Here is a 23,881-nt window from a genome sequence, read left to right on the forward strand (position 1 = left end):
GTGGGTGTATAGGAGCTGGAAGGTGTCCTCTGAACCTCAAATTAAGGGTAAGGGGAGAGCTTGGCAGGAGCAGCTACAGGGTGGTTACCTCACTCATAACCTGTGAAGAATGGTCCCCTGAATGGCAGTTAATAGAAGCTTAGCAAATGAGGAAGCAGGAGGCATGGAGTTTCTGCTTGTTAATTGCAGTAAAGAGGCCTAGATCCCCATCATGGGTAGAGTAGAGACCAGTACTGCTGGCATCCTCCAGCACCCTCCTAGGGCCACGTAGGTCCTACAGGAATGGCACAGGCCCGGTCCTCAAGGGAGTCACTCATCTCAGGAAGAGCTTGGCCTGTTAGGATGTTTGAAAATGGTAAGATTGATGAGCATGTGTTAACACTATGCTGCATTTGAGTATATTTAGGAAGCAGCTAATTGACTGTGACTAGAATGGAGACAGGGTAGGCTGTGGGGATAGCAAAGGTGGACGTGGGGCCAGGCCTGCTGTGTGACCGTGGATAAGTCATTTGCCTCTCTCAGCAAAGCAAATCGGTTTTTCATCCAAAGCAGGGTTGCCGGTCCTTATCTTTCAGGGCTGTTATGAGGAATGAGACTACATTACAGAATACAGTAGTTGTTGTTTAGTTACTGAGTTGTGTCTGACTCTTTTGTGACCCCCTGCTGTAGCCCTCCAGGCCCCTCTGTCTGTGGGATTTCCCAGGCAAGAGTACTGGAGTGGATTGCCATTTCCGTCTCCAGGGGATCTTCCTGACCCGAGGATCGAGCCAGTCTCCTATACTGCAGGGGAATGCTTTACTGCGGAGCCACCAGGGAGGCCCCCAGAATATAGCAGACTCTTGGATAAATCTGACCAATACGTGTGAAAGTGACTCTTCACTTACTTGTTCGTCTTCATCACATACAAACAAATCTAATTTGAACAGCTCTTTGATTTTGTTTTTTGAAGTACTGTTTGACTCATTATACAAAGCTAGTATTATCCTGATAGCAAAACTAGAAAGGTTCACTACAGAAAAGAAAAGGACAGGCCAAATATCCTATGAATACAGATGTAAAAATCCTCAAAAAAATACTAGCAAACCAAATTTAGCCCCACATTAAAAGGCTCATTCGCCATGATCAAGTGGGATTTATCCCTGGGATGCAAACATACACAAATCAATAAATGTGATACCTCACACTAATAGAATTAAGGAAGAAAATTCATATGATCGTTTCAGTAGATGGAGAAGAAGCTTTTGAAAAAATTCAACATCTGTGTGTAATAAAAACTTTTAACAAATTAGGTATAGGAGGAATGGATGTGCACGCTCAGTCTCTCAGGCATGTCCAACTCCTGGGACGCCACCAGACTGAGGTCCACTAGGCTCCTCTGTTGGTGGAATTCTCCAGGCAAGAATACTGGAGTGGGTTGCCATTTCCTCCTCCAGGGGATCTTCCCGACCCAAGGATCAAACCCACGTCTCCTGTGTCTACTGCATTGACAGGTGGATTCTTTACTACTGAGGCAGCTGGGAATCCCATAGGAGGAAAGTACCTCAGCATAATAGAGGCTACATATGATAGGCCCACAGCTGACATCATGCCTAACAGTGAACAGTTTGAAAGGTTTTCCTCTAAGATCAGAAGCAAGACAAGGACATCCGCGGCCATCTGTTCATTATAGTGGAGTCCTAACCAAAGCAGTTAGGTGTGAAAAAGATAGAAAAGGCATCAGAATGGAAAAACAAGAAGTAAAATGTTCTCTGTTTGCATGTGACATAATTTTATAGGTAGAAAACCCTAAAAACTTTACCAGAAAATTGTTAGATATATTCAGCAAATTCAGTAAAGTTACTGGATACAAAGTTAACATTCAAAAATCAGTAGCATTTCTATACACCAGTGACAAATTGTCTAAAAGAAAAAAGTAAAATTATTCCATTTTCAAGAGCATCAAAAACAATAAAATATTTAGAAGTAAATTTAACCAGGGAGGTGAGAGAGCTACAAGACACTGACGAAAGAAATGGAAGAAAATACAAATAAATAGAAAGTATCCTTTGTTCATGGGCTTCCCTGGTGGCTCCGAGGTTAAAGCGTCTGCCTGGAATGCAGGAGACCAGGTTTGATCCCTGCGTCAAGAAGATCCCCTGGAGAAGGCGATGGCACCCCACTCCAGTACTCTTGCCTGGAGAATCCCATGGAGGGAGGAGCCTGGTGGGCTACAGTCCATGGGGTCGCAAAGAGTCGGACACGACTGAGCGCCTTCACTTTCACTTTCATCCTTTGTTCACGGATTAGAAGAATTAATGTTGTTAAATCTGTATTACCCAAAGCCATCTTTAGATTGAGTACAATCCGTATCAGGTCTTCACTGGCATTTTTAAAGAAGTAAAAATAATAGTCCTAAAGTTTATATGGTACTGCAGAAGACCCTAAATAGCCACAGAAGTTCTGAGAAAGCACAAAGCAAGAGGCATCACACTTCTGATTTTAAGTTATTTAATAAAGCTTTGGCTATCCAAAGAGTATGTTACTGGTATAAAAACAGATTATAGACCAGTGGGACAGAATCCAAAGCCCAGAAATAAACCCATGCAAGAGAGCTGAGATTACCCAGTGGAGTAAAAGACAGTCTCTTTAATAAATGGTGCTGGGAACATTGGATATCCACATATAAAGAATGAAACTCAACCCCATCTTTCACCACTAGCAAAAATCCTCTCAAGATGAATTAAAGACTTAAGTGCAAGACTGGAAACCATAAAACTCCTAAAGGAAAACAAAGGAAGAAAATGCTCCCTTGACGTGGATCTTGGCAGTGTTTTTTTTTACTGCCAAGTCAATAGTTGACTACATGAAACTAAAAAGCATCTTCACAGCAAAAGAAATAGTCAACAAAATGAAAAGGCAGGGACTTCCCTGGTGGTCCCTGTAGTTCAGGGACCCAGTGGTGGTCCCAGTGGTTAAGACTCTGCCTTCCAATCAGGGGCTGTGAATTTGATCCCTGCTCAGTATTCTTGCCTAGAGAATCCCCTGGACAGAGGAGCCTGGCAGGCTACAGTCCATGGGTCACAAGAGTCAGACACGACTTAGAGACTAAACTACTCCTGCTACAGGGGACTAAGGCCCCATGTGCTGTAGGGCAGCTAAGCCCTGTGCCACGGTGGGAAGATCCCGCGTGCCACAGTGAAGCCCCTGCACATCTCAGCCAAGACCCGACGCAGCAAAATAAATAAATATTTTTTTAAAAATAATGAAAAAGCAATGTATGGAATGGGAGAAAATATGTGCAAATCGTGTATCTAATGAGTTAATATCCAATATATAAAGACTTCATACAACCCAATAGCAGAAAAAAACACAATTAAAAGCTGGGCAAAAGACCTGAAGAGACAGTTTTCCAAAGAAGATATACGAATAGCCAACAGGTACATGAAAAGGTGCTTATCATCACTAATTATTAAGGAAATGCAAATCAACACCATGAGATCGCTTCACACCTGTTAGAATGTGATCAGAAAGTCCGTGGTTAACATGTGTTAATTGTCAAGGATGTAGAGGAATGGGAACCGTTGTGTGCTGTTGGGAATGTCAACTGGTACAGCCGGTGTGGAAAACAGTATGAATGTCCCTTGAACAATTAAAAATAGAACTGCCATATACTTCAGCAGTTCCACTTCTGGATACGCATCTGATAGAAATGAAGTCACTATGCCAAAGAGATACTTGTGCCCGCCTGTTAATGTCAGCATTATTTTCCATACCCAGGACGTGGCACTGGTCCAGGTGTCCATCGGCAGGTGAACGTGTGAAGAAAACGCCGTGCGCATGCACGTGTGTGTCCGTATACTGGGTCGAACAAAAAGTCCGTTCAGATTTTCCCATAAGATGCTGCAGGGAAACTGGAACGAACTTTTTGGCCAACCCAATAATAATCAGCCATGAAAAAGAAGGGCATCCTGCCATCTGTGACAATGTGGACGGACCTTGAGAATGTTAGGCTCGTTGGAATGAGTCAGACAGAGAGACAAGTACTGTGTGACCTCACAGGAGGGACCTACCAAAAACAGACGTAGAGAAAAAGGGATCGAATTTGTGATCACCAGAGAATGGGGATTTGAGAGTGGGGGATTTGAATGAATGTATTCAAAAGGCACACACTTTGAGCTGTCAGGTAAATACATACGGGGGATATGAAGTGCAACATGACGGCTATAGTTGCCACTGCTCTATGTTATACTTGAAGTTGTTCAAGAGTACATTCTCAAAGTTCTCATCACTTTGATGGATGGGAGGATTTGGTAAAGTACTGATATGGGTGCTAGTTTTTGTCATGTGAGTAAGATTAGGCCTGAAGATAGGGGAATACCTTGTGTTACTTCTGGGACTCAGAAGTGAAATGGAGCTATACCTAGTTTTATAGCGAGGGCTATTGTTATGAGTATGGAGGGAAATGTTGGGAATGTCAACTGGTACCGCCGGTGTGGAAAACAGTATGAATGTCCCTTGAACAATTAAAAATAGAATTGCCAATGGAAAAAGCCATTTTTTTCTCTTTTTGTATGTGTGTGAAATGATGGATGTGAACTGAAATCACTGAGGTAGTCATTTCCCCATATATGTAAGTCATAGCGTTACGACTGTATAGCACTATGTCGATTTTATCTCAATAAGACAAAATATCTGTTATAAGATAATTAGCCCTTTTCTTCGCATCTCTGCGCTCTTGGAAGACAAAGAAACAATTGAATTCAGAGGCAGTACACAAATAATTAACTTACACTGAACTGTGAAGCAAAAACATTCAGATTTTCCTGCAGGCCCAGATTTTTAGGTTACCTTGTTTCTGTGATAATTCTGTCAGTGTCTTTTCTCTGAGCTTTTAATTTTTTTAGTAGTTTTAGCATAATATTTTCAGAAGGGTTATCCATATTGCAGCACCTATTAGTACCTCATTCGTACTTCTTGCTGAGTAATATTCCACTGTGTGAACTTTTAAAATCCATTCATGGACATTTGGATTATTTCTACTTTTTGGCACTTAGAATAGTGCTGTTATGAAATTGATGTGCAGATTTTGTATGGACATAAGTTTTTAATTCTCCTGGGTGTATCTTGGCGTGGAATTGTTGGGCATGTAGTAACTGTATGTTTAACATTTTAATAAACTGCCAGGCTCTTCCCCAGGTGGCTGCACCGTTTCACGTTCTCACCAGCAGCATGTGAGGATTTCAGTTTCTCCGCAGCCTGACAGCAGCTGTGATCACCCTTTTTCATCCTCACTATTCTGTGGTATTCAGTAGTATTTTGTCATGTTTTGACTCGCGTGTCCCTGATGACTAGTGATAGTGAGCTTTTTCCATGTGCTCATGGACACATGAATCTTCTTTGTATATTTTCTTTGGGGAAATGTCTGTTCAGATCTTTTTTCCTGTATATAACTGGTTTGTCTTTTCATTATTGAGTTGTAATAGTTTTTTTATGCCTTAGGTGCAAATCCCTTATCAGATGTATGCTTTGTAAATGTTTTTCCCAGTGAGTTGTTTTTTCACTTTTTTTATGGTGTCCTTTGAAGCAACGAAGTTTTTAATTTTGTTGAAGTCCTTGTGCAAAAGTGACCCCTCTGACTGCAGTGCTCTCCCTCTGCAGGGCTTTTTTTTTTTTTGCCACTTTATTATTTTTTTTAATTAACTTTATTTTTTAATTGAAGGATAATTGCTCTACAGAATTTTGTTGTTTTCTGTCAAACACCAAGAATCAGCCATAGACACCCTTTTGCGTCGTGGACTCTTAGTTCCTGGCATTCTGACGGCTCATGTCCTCCTTTTTCATGCCCTTCCCCCAGGGATGGTTGCAGAAGAGTACAATGCCTTCTTCTACTCGCTGGTATCCCAGGACACACAGGAAATGGCTTACTCAACCAAGCGGCAGAGGTTCTTGGTAGATCAAGGTTACAGCTTTAAGGTATGTGTCCATTGGTCTCTGGTCAGAGTTGTACTGAGGCTTCTTTCTACCCAGTCCTCCATGAGAAGTGGAGGCCACTGTCAGCACAGCGTGGGGCAGGTCTCCGGCAGGCACAGAATGTTAGGCGACTGGGGGCCCGCCTCAGACTCCTGTTCTCCTTGCATGAACTGTGGGGAGCTTTGAAGGAAAAAGCTTGTGTAGACTCCTCTCCTGCCTCCAGCCTCTCAGGGAACGGGGCCTCTAAGAAAGCAAGCAACATGTGGAGTCTCAGCTTGTTAACTTTTTATAGTCATCTTGCAAAAAAAAAATCCCATTAGATGTTGGTGGGAAAAATGTGCTAACCTAGCAGGACTTGAGATGCCAAGGAACTGTGGCCACCACTGTGTTAGTATGAGCCCCTTGGGTTTCCTTTCTCAGGGGTCCCCTCCAGTAGCTGGGAGAGCTCTGTCCTTAGCCATCTGGTGAGCCTTGGCTTCCCTGAGCCGCTTCCCTGAGCCTCAAACATCAGGAGCCATCCATGTACTATAAATCTGGTGTTCTAATAACTTGGGAAACTCTGAAGGTTTGGCTGACTTTCATTGGTGAAAGGATTTGCTTTCTTTCCTCTTGACACAGATAGTAAATTTATGTTAGGATTTAGTATCCAAAAGGGTTTTTTTTTTTGTGGAGGGTACTGCAAGCAGGGCAGGGAAAGGACGTCTTAGAACCTACAGGTTCCCAGGTTCCTGATTTGTGGGAGACTGGAGGCTGCCTCTCCAGCTGCTTTAAACTGTGTCTTTTTCAAATTGGTTTAGGGTAGAACTAATCAGGGAACTAACAGAGTTCCCTTTATCACCTTAGACAAGAGGACAGGGTTGTCCGACCCTCCTCTTTCAGGCAGAGTCAGTGACACTTTTCAGACCTCTCGTGCGGAATTCTAGTTCAGGACACTTGGCACAGTTTTTTGAAGGGTTTTCACTGCAACCCTTTTATCCATCTGTATAGCATTTGTGGTGCTAACAGCATTCATATCTTCTGATTCCCGGAGAGTCACAAGGGTAAGAGAAGCGCTGAATCAGAGTGCTCTGGGTTCTTTGACAGGTGAGCTCGACAAAGCGCTGAGCACGTGGTGGTCTGTGTTGGCTGGAGCTGCCTTTGCGTGCCTCACCTTCAAGTCTGCCCGCCGACAGCAGCCGGGCTAGGGTTCCCAGAACCGTGACCCTGGGGTGGAGGCCAGGGCAGAAGTCTCCCTCACCTGTGCTCCAGACCTGTGGCCACCTGAAGGGCTCAGCCAGGTCCTTCCTTCTAGGAATTTTCTTTTAAAATTACGCGAAAGTTAGAGAGGCGGGGAGCAGAAAAGAAGTTCCCTTCACGTAATCAATCCTCTCTTTCTGCAGGGATAGTTAGGCCTTGTAGTGAGTTATCCCCAAGGAAGTGAAAACCAAATCTCCACCCTGCTGCTGTCTTTCTCTTTTAGAAAAAATATCCAAAAAAAAAAAAAAAAAGAAAAGAAAAAATATCCAGTCGTTTGTACATGCCCCTTCTGCTAGAAGCCCTGGGTGCCAGGCCTGGAGGTTGGACACCTTGAAGGGCAATAGTCTGTGCCCTTCAGTTCTTGCTCCTTCCCTTTACCTGGTGCAAGATGGGCAAGCTACTAGAATGGTTGCTTGGAGGTTGCCAAGATCCCTGGAGATCTTCTGTAAGTGGTCATTTAGGTGCCATGTGTTGGGAGCAGATTTCCCTAGAATTTGCTGAGCCTTTCCTGCCTTGCAGTCCTTGGCTCAGCTCCTTGTTGAGGTGGCTCCCGAGGCTGGGCTCTGCACTGCCAGAGAGGAGCTCTCTGTTATTAGGCAGCTTCTCTGCTGGGCCTGAGTGGGGAGGCAACCAGACCAGACGAGCGCAGGAGAAGGTGGGATCGGGCCAAGGGGGAGAAGACAAGAGGGTTCCGCTCTGCAGGTGATCACCAAGCTTGCTGGCATGGAAGAGGAAGACTTGGCGTTCTCAACAAAGGAGGAGCAACAGCAGCTCCTACAGAAGGTCCTGGCGGCCACTGACCTGGATGCTGAGGAGGAGGTGGTGGCAGGAGAATTCGGCTCCAAGTCCAGCCAGGTGAGTGAGTAGGTGAGGCTCCGGATGTCAGCTCTCCTGAAGGACAGAGTCGTAGACACACATACAGCTTCGCAGTCCTGTGTGTGTACGTGCCTCTGCGGTTTTTTAAAAACTTGGAACACACGGGAAATTGTAGAGAAGGGAATAATAGAAATTGTCCCTGTTAGCCTTTCTGTGCGTCTGTCCTATTGTACGTGTCTGAGCCCATGGTGGCTGTAGCTGTCTCCTGCTGTGCTCACGTAGTAGTCTGGCGTAAGTGTTAGTATTTGGATGCTGGAGCCCAGGCTCTCGCTAGGGTGTTGTGGGAAGGAGTGAGACACACCTGGGGCTGCCCCTCTCGGCCTTGGGCGAGTCACCTCACCCCAGCTTCCTCCTCAGTAATAACACAGCCTTCTGGCCTGTAAGACAGGTCTGAGAAAGAGCTCATGTTGTAGTTTCAATACGTATTTTGAAAAATTTAGAGTTCTCTGCAGGTGTTCAACTTTCCAGTTATTCTGCACCTGCTTACCGATGCTTGTTGTTGCGCCAGGCAAATATAATATTGTATAGCTAATGAGAGTATCGTGATGAGGAATTCGTATCTGGCCCTTCCAAGGAGAGGAGTACTGTCTGATCAGGTGCTTTTGAAACTAGGTTGGTGGTAGAGCTGAAAGGTGAGTGACAGTGGAAGGGAAGAAGGAAGCTGTGTCACCGGGAGAGGTGCCGTGTGCCCTGAGACCTTCCTGTCCCCAGCACCGGTGGTTGGGGGCTGGATCTTCTCCAGGCGCCCCCCAGGGGTGCCCAGGGAAGCTTCCTGTTTCTGAAGGTGGTGTCAAGTCAATTCCGCTTTGCAGTGGGTCACCTAAGGTCAGGCTGCGGAAGGCGTGGCTTCAGTGCCCGTCTGCGTCCTTTGCTTGTAATCTGGTTCGAGTATGTGCCAAGCACTGGGTCAGACCTTTGACCTGTGTAATTTCCATTCACACTACATACGTCAAGCAGATGTGGTTATCCCCATTTTACTTGTGAGTTCATTGAGTTACATTCAGTATTTGCCCAAGACCATTCAGTGAGACACAGAACCAAGATTCAGAACCAAGATTCAGGCCTGGGGCTTCCTGAGCTTCCACTTGATTCAAAGCCTTATGGTAGGGTCTCAGGAGATTTGAAGGACTCTTGCCCTCACTGTTAAAATTCTATTTAGAAATTGCCATGAAGAGAGGCAATGTGGTATTACGGTTAGGCACAGGGAATCTGAAGCCCGGGTTCACGTCCCATCTCTTAAAGAGCTGTGTGCTCTTGGACAAGTTACTTCATTTCTCTGTTTCCTCTTCAGTAAAATGGGCGTTAGAATGATTGTGAGGATTCGGTAAGTTAACACATGTAATAAGTATAAGCTGCTTAGAATAATACTTGAGACATACTATCTAGTCAGTAAATGTTATTTTAAAAATAATAAAATCTATGAAACTTATAAATTTATAAATCTTACTGTGATTATAGATGTAGAAGGGAGGGTGTTTCACTTTGGAAACTAACAGCGGGCTGGGTCCCCCTGCAGGTGTCCCGGCGCTTTGGCACGATGAGCTCCATGTCTGGGGCGGACGACACGGTGTACATGGAGTACCACTCGTCACGGAGTAAGACTTCCACCAAGCACGTGCACCCGCTCTTCAAGCGCTTCAGGAAATGATGCCAACAGGGGCATGTAGCTGAAGGCTGGATGCCCAGCACCAACACTGGAGAAGGATTTTAAACGTAGCATTTCCTTTCTGCATCCATGTTCTTTCCAGTAGCATTGGCCAAACCAATCTAGATTCAAGTATCTGTTAACTGTGTTAAAGAAAATCCATCAGGAGCTTGATTCTGTCTTCCTGGGTCATCCAGGGTTTAAAAGTGGGAGTGGGGAGACTATATTTTTGGGGTTCTTTTTTTCAGACCACTTTTCAGAATTTTGGGGGAGTGTTCATTCTTGTATATAAAAAATTTGTAATATTTAGGTGTATTTATCTTAATGTTCTCCCGAATAAACAGAAATGGGACGTTTAACCACTCTTCATTGTAGATGTTCTCATGAAGCCTTGCCATCAGTTATGTCTAGATGACAGACCTCCAGCAGGGCTTCAGTTGGTGGCAGGCCCAGAGGAGTAAGATGGGAAGTAAGTTCCAGTCTGCAGGGAACACTGGAGAGACGAGAAGACTTGCCGGTTAGTGTACTGTGTTGCCGGGGAGGCCCTGTGAGCCCGGGGAGGGTGGTCCAGAGCAAGCGAGGATTTTGAGCAGTTTGCAGTGCTGTCTGGTCCCTGGTCAGCTCACGTGTGTTCCACGGGAGGTACCCACAGCTGTAGGCCCTCTAGGTCACCTGAAGGCCATCACCCCCTTTGGGATCCACAGTGCACACAGGTCCTGGTGGTTGATCTTCTCTGAGAGAATGATCGCTTATTTCTCCTGCAGGGATACATTGTTGATGTTTCTGGAAGGCTGGATTCCTCTTCTAACAGCACTTTAGTACCCTTGGATCTTTTTGTGAAATTAATTAATTAATTTTAATTGGAGGATAATTAGATAATTACTTTAAAATATTGTGATGGTTTTTGCCATACATCAGCATGACCCTTAGATCTTTAATGGCTGGTTCCTTTATTCTGAAAAATGTCTCTGGGCTTTTTTCCTCTTATTCGTAGTGTGAAAGAAAAGGTGTTCTTTCATACCATAAGACAGACAGGCATGCACAAGGTCCTGAAGAGTATGTGCCAGCGTCTTGAGGAGGCTCATTTTGTCGGGAGTGCTTTTAGGCAAAAGCCACTTTCCCTGAATTCCTCTTCTCTGAGCTGACCTTTCGGGACAAACACGCTGTTACAGTCTGGCCGGCAGTTGGTGCTGACCCACAGAGCCAGCTGCTTTGTCCGTTCAAAACCTGGAGGTGGCCCCGGGCGGCCAGACCTTCAGGCCCTGTGAGCCAGACTCGTGCTTGACCACAGCTGTGTGGAGGCCGCAGACTAGCCCGTCACTCACGCGGTGGGTGGCTCCCAGCTGTCTCAGGCTGGACTTTAACCAGCACTATTCCCAGCCTCTCCTGTCCTGTCCCACCTGTGCGCTTGAGACGCTCAAGCAAGAGCGAACACTTGCATTTTCATTTCTGTCCTGGTTGCGTACTTTTTGTTCTTTAACGTATCCATGGGTGATGTCAAGTTTTACCCAAGACCTGTGATCCTGGAAGACAGAGAAAACGTGTTGAAGAAACACCCAATCTTCTGTGTTCTAGAAAACACTTACTACAAAGAACCACTTTTCCCCTTAAGTCTTGAGTCTTAAGACTCAAGGGTGCTCTCCTAGTTTACCAGCGACAAGGCCAGACACAGACCTCCCGTTCTCTGCCTCATGTAACTAGCTGAATTACTTCTTCCCACTGATGAACTGGAACAAAATGCTTCTTAAGCAAATCTCGGTTAAGATCTCATCCTTCCCGCAGGCCCCTAAATTTTGGCCCAGCCTCAGCCTACGGCTCCTCCTGAGGACAGGCTGGCCTCGGGGGAAGACGGTGTCCGATCTGCCACCTGACCATCTCTCCGCTGTTCACCCTGTTTCCTCTCCTCCTTTTTGGCGGCACTGGGTTGCTGAGCACAGGCTTTTCTCAAGTTACGGTGCCTGGGGGCTTCTCTTGTAGGTGCCCATCGGCTCATTCGCCCCGAGGCATGTGGGAGCCTAGTTCCCTGGCATCAGAAGGCAAATGCGTAAAGATGGACTGCCAGGGAAGTCCCCACTCTCCTTGTTTCCTCCCTCCTGTAAAAGAAAACTTCCTTTGTGTGACTCTTGAGATGCTTGCTGACCTTATGGTCAGTGTGTTCTCCCTGTTGAAATAGGTGTTCTCCGCTCTGAGTCTCTCCTTGCCACGTCTGGATTAGTTCGCACCGTGTAGCGAATTCCTGTTGATCCTCTGAACGTGAGCTGAGGTGCTGTCCCCAGGAAGCCTGACTCCCGCTCCCACCCCTGTCTCCTCTGCCACTGTATCCTCTGTGCTCTCTTCTTCCTTTTTGGTTCTTACACTGGTACCCTATTTGAGATTCATCTGTACCCGATATCTGATACACAGTTAGGCAGTGATGAATTGGACTCTTCAAAGTTTATGGACTTAAAAAATAGAACAGTAACTCTGCCTGCTTACACCTTGCAGGAAGTTGTAAATGAATGATTCACTGGCCACCATTTACCCTGTTAGCCCTTCCTGCTGCCTTTTCCCTTACACCCCACCACAGGTGGAATTTACAGGGCAAAGTACCAAATAGGAGAGCTGCACAAAGAAGTACTGAATATGCTTAGGGGCCCTTGAGTCTTCCACTGAGCACCAGGAAGCACATGGATATGAAGAAGCTACTCAAGGCTAGGGAAGGAAACGCCTGAAAGGACTAGGGCGAGCATATCCAGGATCTGCACTGTTCCGGTTCCCACCAGCCTGGATGAAATTCCTCATCTCACTGGGCATCAGGCAGAGTATTCAACAAGGTTTTGCTTCAATATTGTGAAAGTTAGACCTAAACTAATGCTGCATGAGTTCTAATAAAGTTTTGAAAACACAACCCAAAAGAATCCAACTATTTCCAAGTAACTTACCACATTCCAGAACAAAGCTACCTATTATAGTATGAAGATATCCAGCAAGCAATAAGGTAAAACTTTGGCTCAGACAGTGGAGGCCGCCTGCAATGTAGGAGACCTGGGTTTGATACCTGGATTGGGAAGATCCCCCAGCGAAGGAAATGGCAACCTACTCCAGTATCCTTGCCCAGGAAATCCCATGGATGGAGGAGCAGGCCACAGTCCACGGGATCCCAAAGAGTTGGACACGACTGACCAACTGACACATATATACAATGTCTGACATCCAATCAGAAATTACCAGGCAAGCAAAGAGCCAGGGAAGAATACAGCTCATAATGAAAAGTCTTTATTCTCTGACATTTGATGAAATACGACAAAAGTCCATATTCTCTGACGTTTCCCATTTGCTTGCTTGGACACGGTAAGTTGCCCAGTGGAGAGGCCCACATGGCAAAGAGTGGAGGGAGCCTCAGTTCAGTGGCCCTCAGTGGACTGGATCCTGCCAGCACTCACAGAAGTGAGGTTCCTCCTTTGGCTGAGCCTGGGATGATCACAGCCCTAACCTACCCCATGGTTGTATCCTGTGAGGACCCTAACCCAGAGGACCCTGCTAAGCACCTGCATTTCTGATACACAAAGCCTCAAAATTACAATTTTCTTACTATCTATATCTCTCTTAAAAAAAAAAATTGCTAAGCTCTGGAGATGGATAGTGGTCATGGTTGCCCATAGTTACAAAGCAATGGATAAATAATACAGATTTTGGTACCAAGAATAGGATGCTATTGTAATAAATGCTCAAAAATGTGGGAGTGGCTTTGAAACTAAGAAGTGGGCAGCAGCTGGAAGGATTTTGAGGACCCACTTAGAAAATGCCCAAATTGCCATCAACAGATTTTCAGTGGAAATCCAGACTTTGAAAACACTGCCAGCGAGTGCTTAAAAAGAAGCAAAGAAGCTGCTATAGGGAGCTGGAGGAAGGAGGACCTCTTACACAGCGGCCAAAAATTGAGTGGCACTGTCGCCTGCAGTTGTGTGGAAAGCAGCCTGTGTCTGGTGAACTTTGTGCGAGATTGCAACTAAAGTTGCAAGGAGCCACTGGTTTTCCCCTTGCTGCTTAGCAAAGCACAAAAGGAGAGAGTGGAAATGCGTGCAGAAGTATTTTAGAAAGGAGCCAGAGAGTATGCTTTTTTGTGCAGGGAAACACAGATAAAGATGGCAGGCGGTGTTCTGTGGCAACAGTGGAATTCAATTTAAAATCAGTAAAAGAAACATGTCAGAAACGCCCAATTGTTTGATGAGATTTCTTATTAAGAACCGTGCAGTTGGGACTTCCCTGGCAGTCCAGTGGATAAGACTCCACATTTCCAAGTGCAGAGGGCACGGGTTTGATTCCTGGTCGGCAAACTAAGATCCCACATGCCACTTGGTGTGGCAAAAAAACAAAACAAAAAAACCTGTGATCAAAAAGACTATGGAAATATATCTTCAAGTATTGAAGGAAAAGAAAAACAACTTAGAATTCTGTACCCAGCAAAAAATCCTTCAAAAATAAAAGTGAAATTCTTCACGTGTAGGAGTGCTGAGAAAGCTCATTAGTAGCACATCTGTACTAGAAGTCACGTTAAAGGAAGTCCTTTGAGGAAAGGAATAGAATACTAGTTATAAATGTGTATCTCCACAAAGGATTGGAGACCACTACAAACTACACTGATAAATATACAAGATTTTCCATTCTACACATCGATTTTTAAAACAGAACTGGTCGCTAACGTCCGGAGCTGCACAGTGGCCACAGTCGCACAGCAGTGTGAGTGTACTCGATGCCAGTGAGTTGTGCACTTCAAAGGGGTTACAATGGTACATTTAATGTTTCTCTATTCTACCACAACAGAAAAGATAACTGTAAAGAACACGTATTGTGGGGTTTGTAGCATGTGAAAGTAAAAAGGATAACAACACTAGCACAAAAGCCGAGAGTAGAAATGGATGTTGCTACTGTTACACTGTTGCAGGTCTCTTGTGTTATATATGAAGTGGTATATCACCTGAAAATAGCTTGTGATGCTAATGTAACCACTGAAATAACAAAGAATGTCCTAAAAAACAGTATAGGAAATAAAATGAAGTCATGAAAAGTACTCAATTCCCAAAACGTCAGAAAAAGAGGAAGAAAGAAGCAGGGGTAGATGAAGTCTCTCATTCGTGTCCAACTCTTTGCAACCCCATGGACTGTTGCCTACCAGGCTCCTCCACCCATGGGATTTTCCAAGCAAGAATACTAGAGTGGGTTGCCATTTCCTTCTCCAAGAGATCTTCCCAACCCAGGGATCGAACCCCGGTCTCCCACATTGTAGGCAGACGCTTTACCGTCTGAGCCACCAGGGAAACCCAGGAGCAGATGGGATTAAGAATAAATAGGAAAAGATCTAAACACCCTCAGTTAAGAATCAAAGATTGTCAGATTGTTAAAAGAAGAATAAAATTATGCTGCCTACAAGATTTAATATTAGGATGCAAGTGGGTTTAAAGAATGGAAAAATATATACTATGCTAATATGAAGCAAAAGAAACCTGGAGGTGTTACATTAATATTGGGCAAAGTAGATTGCAGAGCAAAAAATCTTACCTGGGTCATTTTATAAAGAGGTCAATTAAGAGGAACTAATAATCCTAAATATTTATGTCATTAATAATAGCTTAAAAAGATAAGAATAAAAAAACCCGATACCTCTGCAAAAAGAAGAAAATTCACATTGAAGAGATTTTAGTATCTTTTTCTTAATAATTGATAGACTAAATAGACCAAAAATCAGTAAAGATTTGGAAGACTTCAACACTATAAACCGAGTTCACCTGATTGACATTTATGGAATGCCACCTAGTAACTGCAGAATATACATTCAAGTTCGTATAGATCATTTACTAAGATTCAATTCTGGGCTGTACAACAAGTCCCAATAAATTTAAAAGGATTCAAGTCATGCAAGCTATATTCTGTGACCAGAGTGGAAATAAGTTAAAAATCAAGAAAAGAAAGATCTGTGGGAAACCCCCATATTTGAAAACTAATATAATTCTAAAATAAAAATGATCAAAGGGAAATTAGTACTTCAAATTGAGTGAAAATGAAAACTCTTTGTTTTTAATTTTCTGTATACCCTTGCTGAGGCTAGCCAGTTTCTTTTTTTTTTTTTTTAATGATAGTTAATTTACAATGCTATGTTAGTTTCTGGTATACAGGAAAGTGATTCAGTTATATGTGTGTGTGTGTGCATGTGGGTGAAAGAGGAGAGTGAAAAAGATTGCTGAAAACATTAAAAAAACTAAGATCATGGCATCCAGTCCCACCGCTTCATGGCAAATAGATGGGGATAAAGTGGAAACAGTGACAGATTTTATTTTCTTGGGCTTTAAAATCATTGCAGACAGTGACTGCAGTCATGAAATTAAAAGACATTTTCTCCTTGGAAGGAAAGCTATGACAAAGCTAGACAGTATATTAAAAAGAAGAGACATCAGTTTGCGGACAAAGGTCTGTATAAGTCAAAGTTACTTAATGTAATGTCCAGTAATGTACTGATGTGAGAGTTGGACCATAAAGAAAGCTGAGTGCCAAAGAATTGATGCTTTTGAATTGTGGTGTTGGAAAAGACTCTTGAGAATCCCTTGGACAGCAAGTCAATCCTAAAGGAAATCAACCCTGAATATTCATTGGAAGGACTGATGCTGAAGCTCTAATACTCTGGCCAGCTGATGGGAAGAGCTGACTCATTGGAAAAGACCCTGATGCTGGGAGAGACTGAGGGCAGGAGGAGAAGGGGATGACAAAGAATGAGATAGCTGAATGGCACATCAACTTAATGGACGTGAGTTTGAACCAACTCTGGGAGATGGCGAGGGACAGAGAAGCCTGGTGTGCTGTAGTCCAGGGGGTTGCAAAGAGTTGGACACAACTTAATGACTGAACAACATAGTGTATTGAATAATTAAATATATTTCCCTGTGCTATATAATAGGACCTTGTGTTTATCCATTCTGTTTATACTGGTTCTCATCTGCTAACCTCAAACTCCCCATCCACCCCTCTCCCACTGCCCTCCCACTTGGTAGCCACGAGCCTATTCTATATGTCTGTGAGTCTGTTTCTGTTTTGTAAGCCAGTTCATTTGTATCATATTGCAGGTTCTACATAAAAGTGATATCATATGATATTTGTCTTTCTGACTCCCCTTCATATGATAATCTCTATGTTTACCCATGTGGCATAGTTCATTCTTTTTTCTGTGGCTGAGCAGTATTGCAGTGTATGTGTGAACCACGTCTTCTTTATCCATTCATCTGTTGATGAACATTTAGGTCGCTTCCTTGTCTTGGCTATTGTGAATGGTGAGACTAGCTAGTTTTTGTGATAGCAAAGGGCTCAGCCAGGAGAATGTCTTTGACCTACAAACTAACCAGTCCAGAGACATACCTCCTTTACCTGATCCATACACCTTCGGAGCAATATTCCTGTCTTAGTCATCCCAGGGCCAGGTACCAGGCCATTAGGGACCACGCTGACATTTGCAGAACCTGATGAAATTATTCAAACTAGCCAATTCTAAATTGTTCATTTTGCCCTGCCTTGCCTGTCTCACAGAAACGCCATGAAGATTCTGGCCTCGGCTTTTCCCCCATTCCTGCTTTCTGCCTGCTGACCACTCTGAGGCTTTCCCATGTAGCCTGCATGGAATGGTATGCTCTGCATCCAATTCTGGGACTTGGGAGCTTAATAAACTTGTTTTCCTGAGCCTCTCCCATGTTGCCACACCTGGCCACACCTGACTGACAATCACATAAAAGAACACAGAACAAAACCCAAGATATCAAATTTTGAGGGATACAAGGAATGGTGTGTGTGTGCGTGTGTGTGTGTGCGTGTGTGTGTGTTCGTGTGCGTGTGTGTGTGTTCAGTTGCTTCAGTAGTGTCTTGACTCTTTGTGACCCCCATGAATTGTAACCTGCCAGGCAGTAGTACTTAGAAGTATATAGCATTAAGCTGTATTAGTCAGAGAAGGTGATAGCACCCCACTCCAGTACTCTTGCCTGGAAAATCCCATGGACAGAGGAGCCTGGTAGGCTGCAGTCCGTGGGGTTGCTACGAGTCGGACACAACTGAGCGACTTCACTTTCACTTTTCACTTTCATGCATTGTAGAAGGAAATGGCAACCCACTCCAGTGTTCTTGCCTGGAGAATCCCAGGGACAGGGGAGCCTGGTGGGCTGCTGTCTATGGGGTCGCACAGAGTTGTACACGACTGAAGCGACTTAGCAGCAGCAGCAGCAGCAGCAGCAGCAGCAGCAGCAGCAAGCTGTATCAGTAAAGAAGAAAATTATGAAATTAATGACCTCAGCTTCTAATTTAAGAAACTAGAAAAAGAAGAGAAAATAAAACAGAAAACAAGCAAAAGGAGATGAAACAAATGAGATAGAAATAAAACAATATAGAAAACTGACAAAAATGGAAAACTGATTCTGTGAAAAATAAAATTGATAAACTTTTAGCCAGACTGATCAGAGAAAAGACACAAATTACCAATATCAGGAATGAGAAAGATGACAGTACTACAAACCCTACAGATATTGAAAGGATAGCAAGTGAGCATTATGAACAACTGTACATATTCCTCCCCTCTAAAAATCATTCTATGAAGAGAGTGTTACTCTGATAAGGAAAGCAAAGACAGTTCAGGAAAAGAAAATGACAGACTAATATCCCTCATAAACACAGATGCAAAATTTCCTAACAAAATTTCAGCAAATCAAATCTGAAAGTCTATCCTGAGAACAATACATCATGACTAAGTGGATTTTATCCCAAGATTGCAGTTTGTTTAACATTTGAGTATCAGTCAATGTCATTCCCCATCTTGAAAAACCACCTGATTATTTCAATAGATACAAAGAAAGCATTTGATAAAATCCAACCTCCTTTCATGAGAAAACTTCTCCGGAAACTAGGAATAGATGAAAAGTTTCTCAAACTGATACAGGACATCTACAAAAAACCCTACAGCTAACAGCATACTTGGGATCCATTAATGTGGCTCAGCTGGTGAAGAATCTGCCCACAATGTGGGAGACTCTGGTTTGATCCCTGAGTCTGGAAGGTCCCCTGAAGAAGGGAATGGCAACCCATTCCAGTGTTCCTGTCTGGAGAATTCCATGGCCAGAGGAACCTGGCAGGCTACAGTCCATGGTGTGGAAAAAAGCTGGACACGACTGAGTGAGCACACTTTCACCTTTCAACAGCATACTTGGCGGCTCTAGCTCCCAGGTGCCTCTAGAGGTAAAGAATCTGCCTGCCAGTGAAGGAGATGCAAGAGACATGGGTTCAATCCCTGGGTCAGAAAGATCCCCTGGAGAAGGAAGGGCAACCCACTCCAGTATTCCTACCTGGAGAATCCCATGGACAGAAGAGCCTGGTGGGCTACACCCTGTGGAGTCACAAAGAGTCAGTCAGACATGATGTAAAACGTCAGCACACACAAACAAATGCATACTTCGTGCTGAAAGGCAATGCTTTCCCGCTAAGGTCAGGGACAAGTCAAGTATGTCCAGTCTCACGTTTTATTTGACTTTGTATTGGAAACTCTAGCCAGTACAGAAAGGTAAGGGGAAGAAAATCATACAGGTTGGAAAGGAAGGAACAGAATTATCTTTATCTGCAGGTGACTTGACTATGTAAAAGTCTCATAAAAACTACAGAAAAAGTTCCTATAGGACTAATGAGTGCATTTAGCATCATCACCAGTTATTTTAACATACGAAAGTAAATTACATTTTAATGAACTAGCAATGAACAATTGGAAATTGAAGCAAATATACTGTTTATAATAGCATATAAAATATGAAATGCTTCAGGTTAATCTTCCAAAAGATATCAGTTCTGCTTATATTAATCTATAAATCTTTAAATCAAATTCTTTACCAGGTTTTTCAAGAGAATTTACAGACTTATTATAAAATAAACATCAAAGATAAAGAAATAGTATAAACAGCTCAATATTAAAAAAAAAAAACCCAACCGAATAATGGGTTGAAGACCTAAATAGACATTTCTCCAAAGAAATACAAACGGCCAACAGACACATGAAAAGATACTCAACATTGCTAATTATTAGAGAAATGCAGATCAAAACTACAATGAAGTATTACCTTATACCTGTCAGAATGGCCATCAGAAAGTCTAGAAATGACAAATGCTGGAGAGGGTTTGGAGAGAAGGGAGATTGCCTACACTGTCGCTGGGAGTGTACATTGGTGCAGCCACGATGGAAAACAGTATCGCGCTCATGCCAAGTCGCTCGGTTGTGTCCGACTCTTTGCAACCCCATGGACTATACCCACCAGGCTCCTCCGTCCATGGGATTCTCCAGGCAAGAATACTGGAGTGGGGAGCCATTTCCTTCAGGGGATCTTCCCAACCCAGGGATCGAAGCCAGGTCTGCTACATTGCATGTGGGTTCTTTACCATCAGTATTGAGGCTCCTTAAAAAAACAACAACTAGAAATAGAGCTGGGCTTCCCTGGTGGCTCAGAGGTTAAAGCGTCTGCCTCCAATGCGGGAGACCCGGGTTCGATCCCTGGGTCAGGAAGATCCCCTGGAGAAGGAAATGGCAATCCACTCCAGTATTCTTGCCTGGAGAATCCCATGGACGGAGAAGCCTAGTAGGTTACAGTCCACAGGGTTGCAAAGAGTGGGACACGACTGAGCGACTTCACCTTATCTTAGAAATAGAGCTATCATATGACCTAGCAATCCTAGTCCTGGGCATATATCTGAAGGGAACTCTAATTCAAAAGGATACATACACCCCAGTGTTCCTAGTAGCACTGTTTACAACAGCCAACACATGGAAGCAACCTAAATGTCTCAACAGATGAATGGATAAAGATGTGGTGTGTATATACATTTATCAGTGGAATACCAATCAGACATAAAGAATGAAATAATGCCATTTGCAGCAACGTGGATGGACCTAAGAAATTATCACACTAAGTGAAGTAAGTCAGAGAAGGATAAACATATATGATATCACTTATATGTGGACTCTTAAAAAATGATATAAATGAATTACTTACAAAAGAGAAACAGACTCACAGACATAGAAAACGAATTTGTGGTTACCAAAGGGGAAAGAAGAAGGGATAAATTAGGTGCTTAGGATTAACAGATGCACACTGCTTTACATAGAACAGATGAATGACAAAGTTCTATTGTGTAGCATAGAGAACTATATTCGGTATCCTGTAACATCCTACTATGGTGAAGGCTTTGAAACAATATGTTTACGCGCATGCACGTGTATATGAATGAATCACTTTTCTGCCTGCCAGAAACTGACAGCACTGTAGATCAACCACACTTACACTTAAAAAATATTAATGGCAGTTTACAAGAAGAGCGCTGCAGGCACAGGAACAGAGAAATACGCCAAGTAGAAGAGGCAGGGCAGCAAGTAGGTGGAGAGAGTCTGGGACTGGGAGTCAAGACTAGAATTATCCTGGTCACTCGCCTACTGGATGACTTGGGGAAAACCACTCTAATAATCTCTAGCAATCAGCCACTGATCTGTCTCGCCAAAGCGTTGTCGAATGGGTCAAGTGGAAATAACATATGTTACAAACTATAAAGTATTGTATACAAATCAGATGTTAGTATTGTTATTGCGACTGTATTTTCAAATAGAGAATATAAGTGTCAGAATTTAAGCGACCCATCCAAGAAAAGAATCCTAAAGTGGAACCCCATCCTCTGCTCTTCTCAAGTTAAATGAAAAGCTGATGCTCTTAAAGCCCAGTGGAAAGCAAGCCTTGAACGAGCTATGCTACAGAATTTGGAAGCCAGCGATATGAAGCTTGCAGGCTACTTAATCCATGCGAGCCTGTGTTCCCTGTCCATGGTAGGAAAGCCACTTGTTCAACAACAAAATGCTAATGTGCACAGTACCTGTGTTCTGCGTGCCATGGCTCGCGAGGGGCTTCAAGACCCACGCAGAGCAGGCGCCAATGGGTCCACAGAGCCCTCCGGGTTGAGGCAGCGACGCAGTCATCCTAGAGGATGGCAGAAGTCCCGAGGCCTCGGTGGTCTTCACCATAGTCCTGATCAGTGGGCACGGGGTCATGGATGCGCCTAAGTACTGGGAAGTAGTCTGGCTAACATCACAGTCCTATTTCACCACCGTAGGCAATGTTTTCATTTGATCAGGAGATGGTGTGTGGTTTAGGTCTCACAGTAGCGCTGATGAGATTTCGTTATCTTGCTGACTGAAACAGACGTTTGGACATTTTGCAGTGATACCATGTGTGTTAGCGCTATCTCAGGCTGAGGGGAATCCAACTATGAGAGAGACCCAGTCCCAGCCCTCATGAGGTTTACAGTCCCAGACACAGGCTAGGGATCATGTGTTCACTCCTTCGGTTGTGCCTGACTCTGTGACCCCATGGACTACAGCCTGCTAGGCTCCTCTGTCCATGAGATTCTCCAGGCAAGAATAATACTGGAGTGGGTTGGCATGCCCTCCTCCAGGGGATCTTCCTGACCCAGGGATTGAACTTGGGTCTTCTGTGTCTCCAGCACTGGCAGGTGGATTCTTTACCACTGTGCCACCTGAGATCTCAGAGGCTTGGGAACTGTTATGTAAACAAGCACACTTTGTCCAAGGGCAGAAGCTTAGGGATCCATGAGGGACACCAGGTAACCTGCGATAATTTCACTTCTGATGTCTACAGGGAGAAAATAGACTGGTAAGGTCAATTCAAATGTTTGATACTTTCAGAGCTCACCCTCTTATTCTGAATTAATCATTTAAGTTACTCAGAGTTTAATCATATTGAAAGTCCCCACTCCTATCAATGAGGTATTCTTCATGAGGGTATGTTCAAGGAACAGAATCTCCAAATGTGCAAGACTGAGGACCTCACTCTGAGCCATGATTAATTCACCAGGTAAAAGCCACTTTGTAAAAGGGGAAAGAGTGCCAACTCACCTCAGAAGTTAGGGAAGAAATGATACATCCCTTCTGGGCAGCTGAGGTCCAGGGTCTCTCGTAAGAGTGTCAGGCCTCCCCATGCTTTGTGTGCACCCAGGCGGGTGCCTCTGAGTGTGACAGCCAGCTCACAGGGCTTACAGGTTGCGATCCCAGAGAAGAGAGCACTCACACCCACTGCTCTGGTAAAGTCCATGGCAGGCTCTGGCCGCTCTGGAATCAGAGGCCCCCAGGCAGCTAACACCATCCAAACTGAGGTAGCAGACAGGCCCTAGGCTGAGCAGCTGGGGTTTGTGGAGCACAGTAAATTGGAGCTTTGTTTTCCCTGACACTCCAGGGGCAATGTTAATGGCAGGAGCTGAGCTCTGCTGGAGTATAGAGATCAGAGCACCACATCTGCTGCTCCTGAGCTCAAGGAGACCTCGCTGACTGCACATGGGCAGGAAGGCTCCTCGGGGTCGAAAAGGGAGGGGGCGCCACCCACGGTAGGTGCTGCCGACCCCCTGTGGGCCTTTGTGCTGGAGTCCATCTTGACAAAAAGATGCGCCTACACGTTGCGGGGAGAGGCCTGAAGACAAGTCAGGTGCAGGAAAAGAAGCGAGGCAGCTGGCCAGAGGAGAGCAAAGACCCCATTTAGGCAATTTAAATCACCCCTCTAGCAGGCTCCTCACTCAGGAAACCCACACGCTCCTCTGGGTATGAATCTCTGCCCTGCTTCTGTCTTAAATAAACTGTTTCTCTGCGTGCTCTCCCACATGTTGTGCCGAGTCTCTGATAACAAACTGTGTACTGGGTTTTGCCTCCTTGAGACAGGGTTCCTGGACAATCCCTGGGCACGGAAATAAGATCCTACTTCAAGATCGCTCGCTGCTGTCTCTCTGAGGACAGAACCTCTCGGATAAAGCAGGGCAGCTTTGAAACAGGGAGGGGCTGGCTCTCCAAAACAGTGGCAGGGCAGCACACACCTCCTCCGGAGGCTCTGCCTTCCTCTCGGAGGCACTACAGGCTCACTCTTCCTGATCTGTCTACAGCAATCCCCGGGAAACGTGAACGCCCTGAAGCAGTGTGCCCTACCGCCGCTTCCTGTGCTGGCCTGTGCCGCTTCTCTTCACTTGCGTGCAGAGCAGGTGCCGCGAAAGGGAACTCCGAATTTGACTTGGATTCAAATGTTAACTTTGGTCCTACTAAGCCAGCGCTTTTTAGTAAGGCTCTTAAGCCTGTTTCCTCAAGCA

The 23,881-nt window shown here is 44.5% G+C and overlaps 1 protein-coding gene across 2 annotated transcripts in view; it reads left to right on the forward strand.

The window, feature by feature from the left end:
• The window catches only part of ERCC3 (ERCC excision repair 3, TFIIH core complex helicase subunit), a 31,527-nt gene extending 21,462 nt beyond the window's left edge, over nucleotides 1-10,065 (forward strand). For both annotated transcript variants that reach the window (XM_069576923.1, XM_069576924.1), the window contains exons 13-15: nucleotides 5,834-5,952; nucleotides 7,888-8,040; nucleotides 9,578-10,065. In XM_069576923.1, the coding sequence (XP_069433024.1) occupies nucleotides 5,834-5,952; nucleotides 7,888-8,040; nucleotides 9,578-9,709 (404 nt within the window). In that variant the 3' untranslated portion in view covers nucleotides 9,710-10,065. The remainder of the gene's footprint in view (nucleotides 1-5,833; nucleotides 5,953-7,887; nucleotides 8,041-9,577) is intronic.
• The last annotated feature ends 13,816 nt before the right edge of the window (nucleotides 10,066-23,881 follow it).

The sequence above is a fragment of the Ovis canadensis genome, chromosome 2 (assembly GCF_042477335.2).
Source record: "Ovis canadensis isolate MfBH-ARS-UI-01 breed Bighorn chromosome 2, ARS-UI_OviCan_v2, whole genome shotgun sequence".
Lineage (NCBI taxonomy): Eukaryota > Metazoa > Chordata > Mammalia > Artiodactyla > Bovidae > Ovis > Ovis canadensis.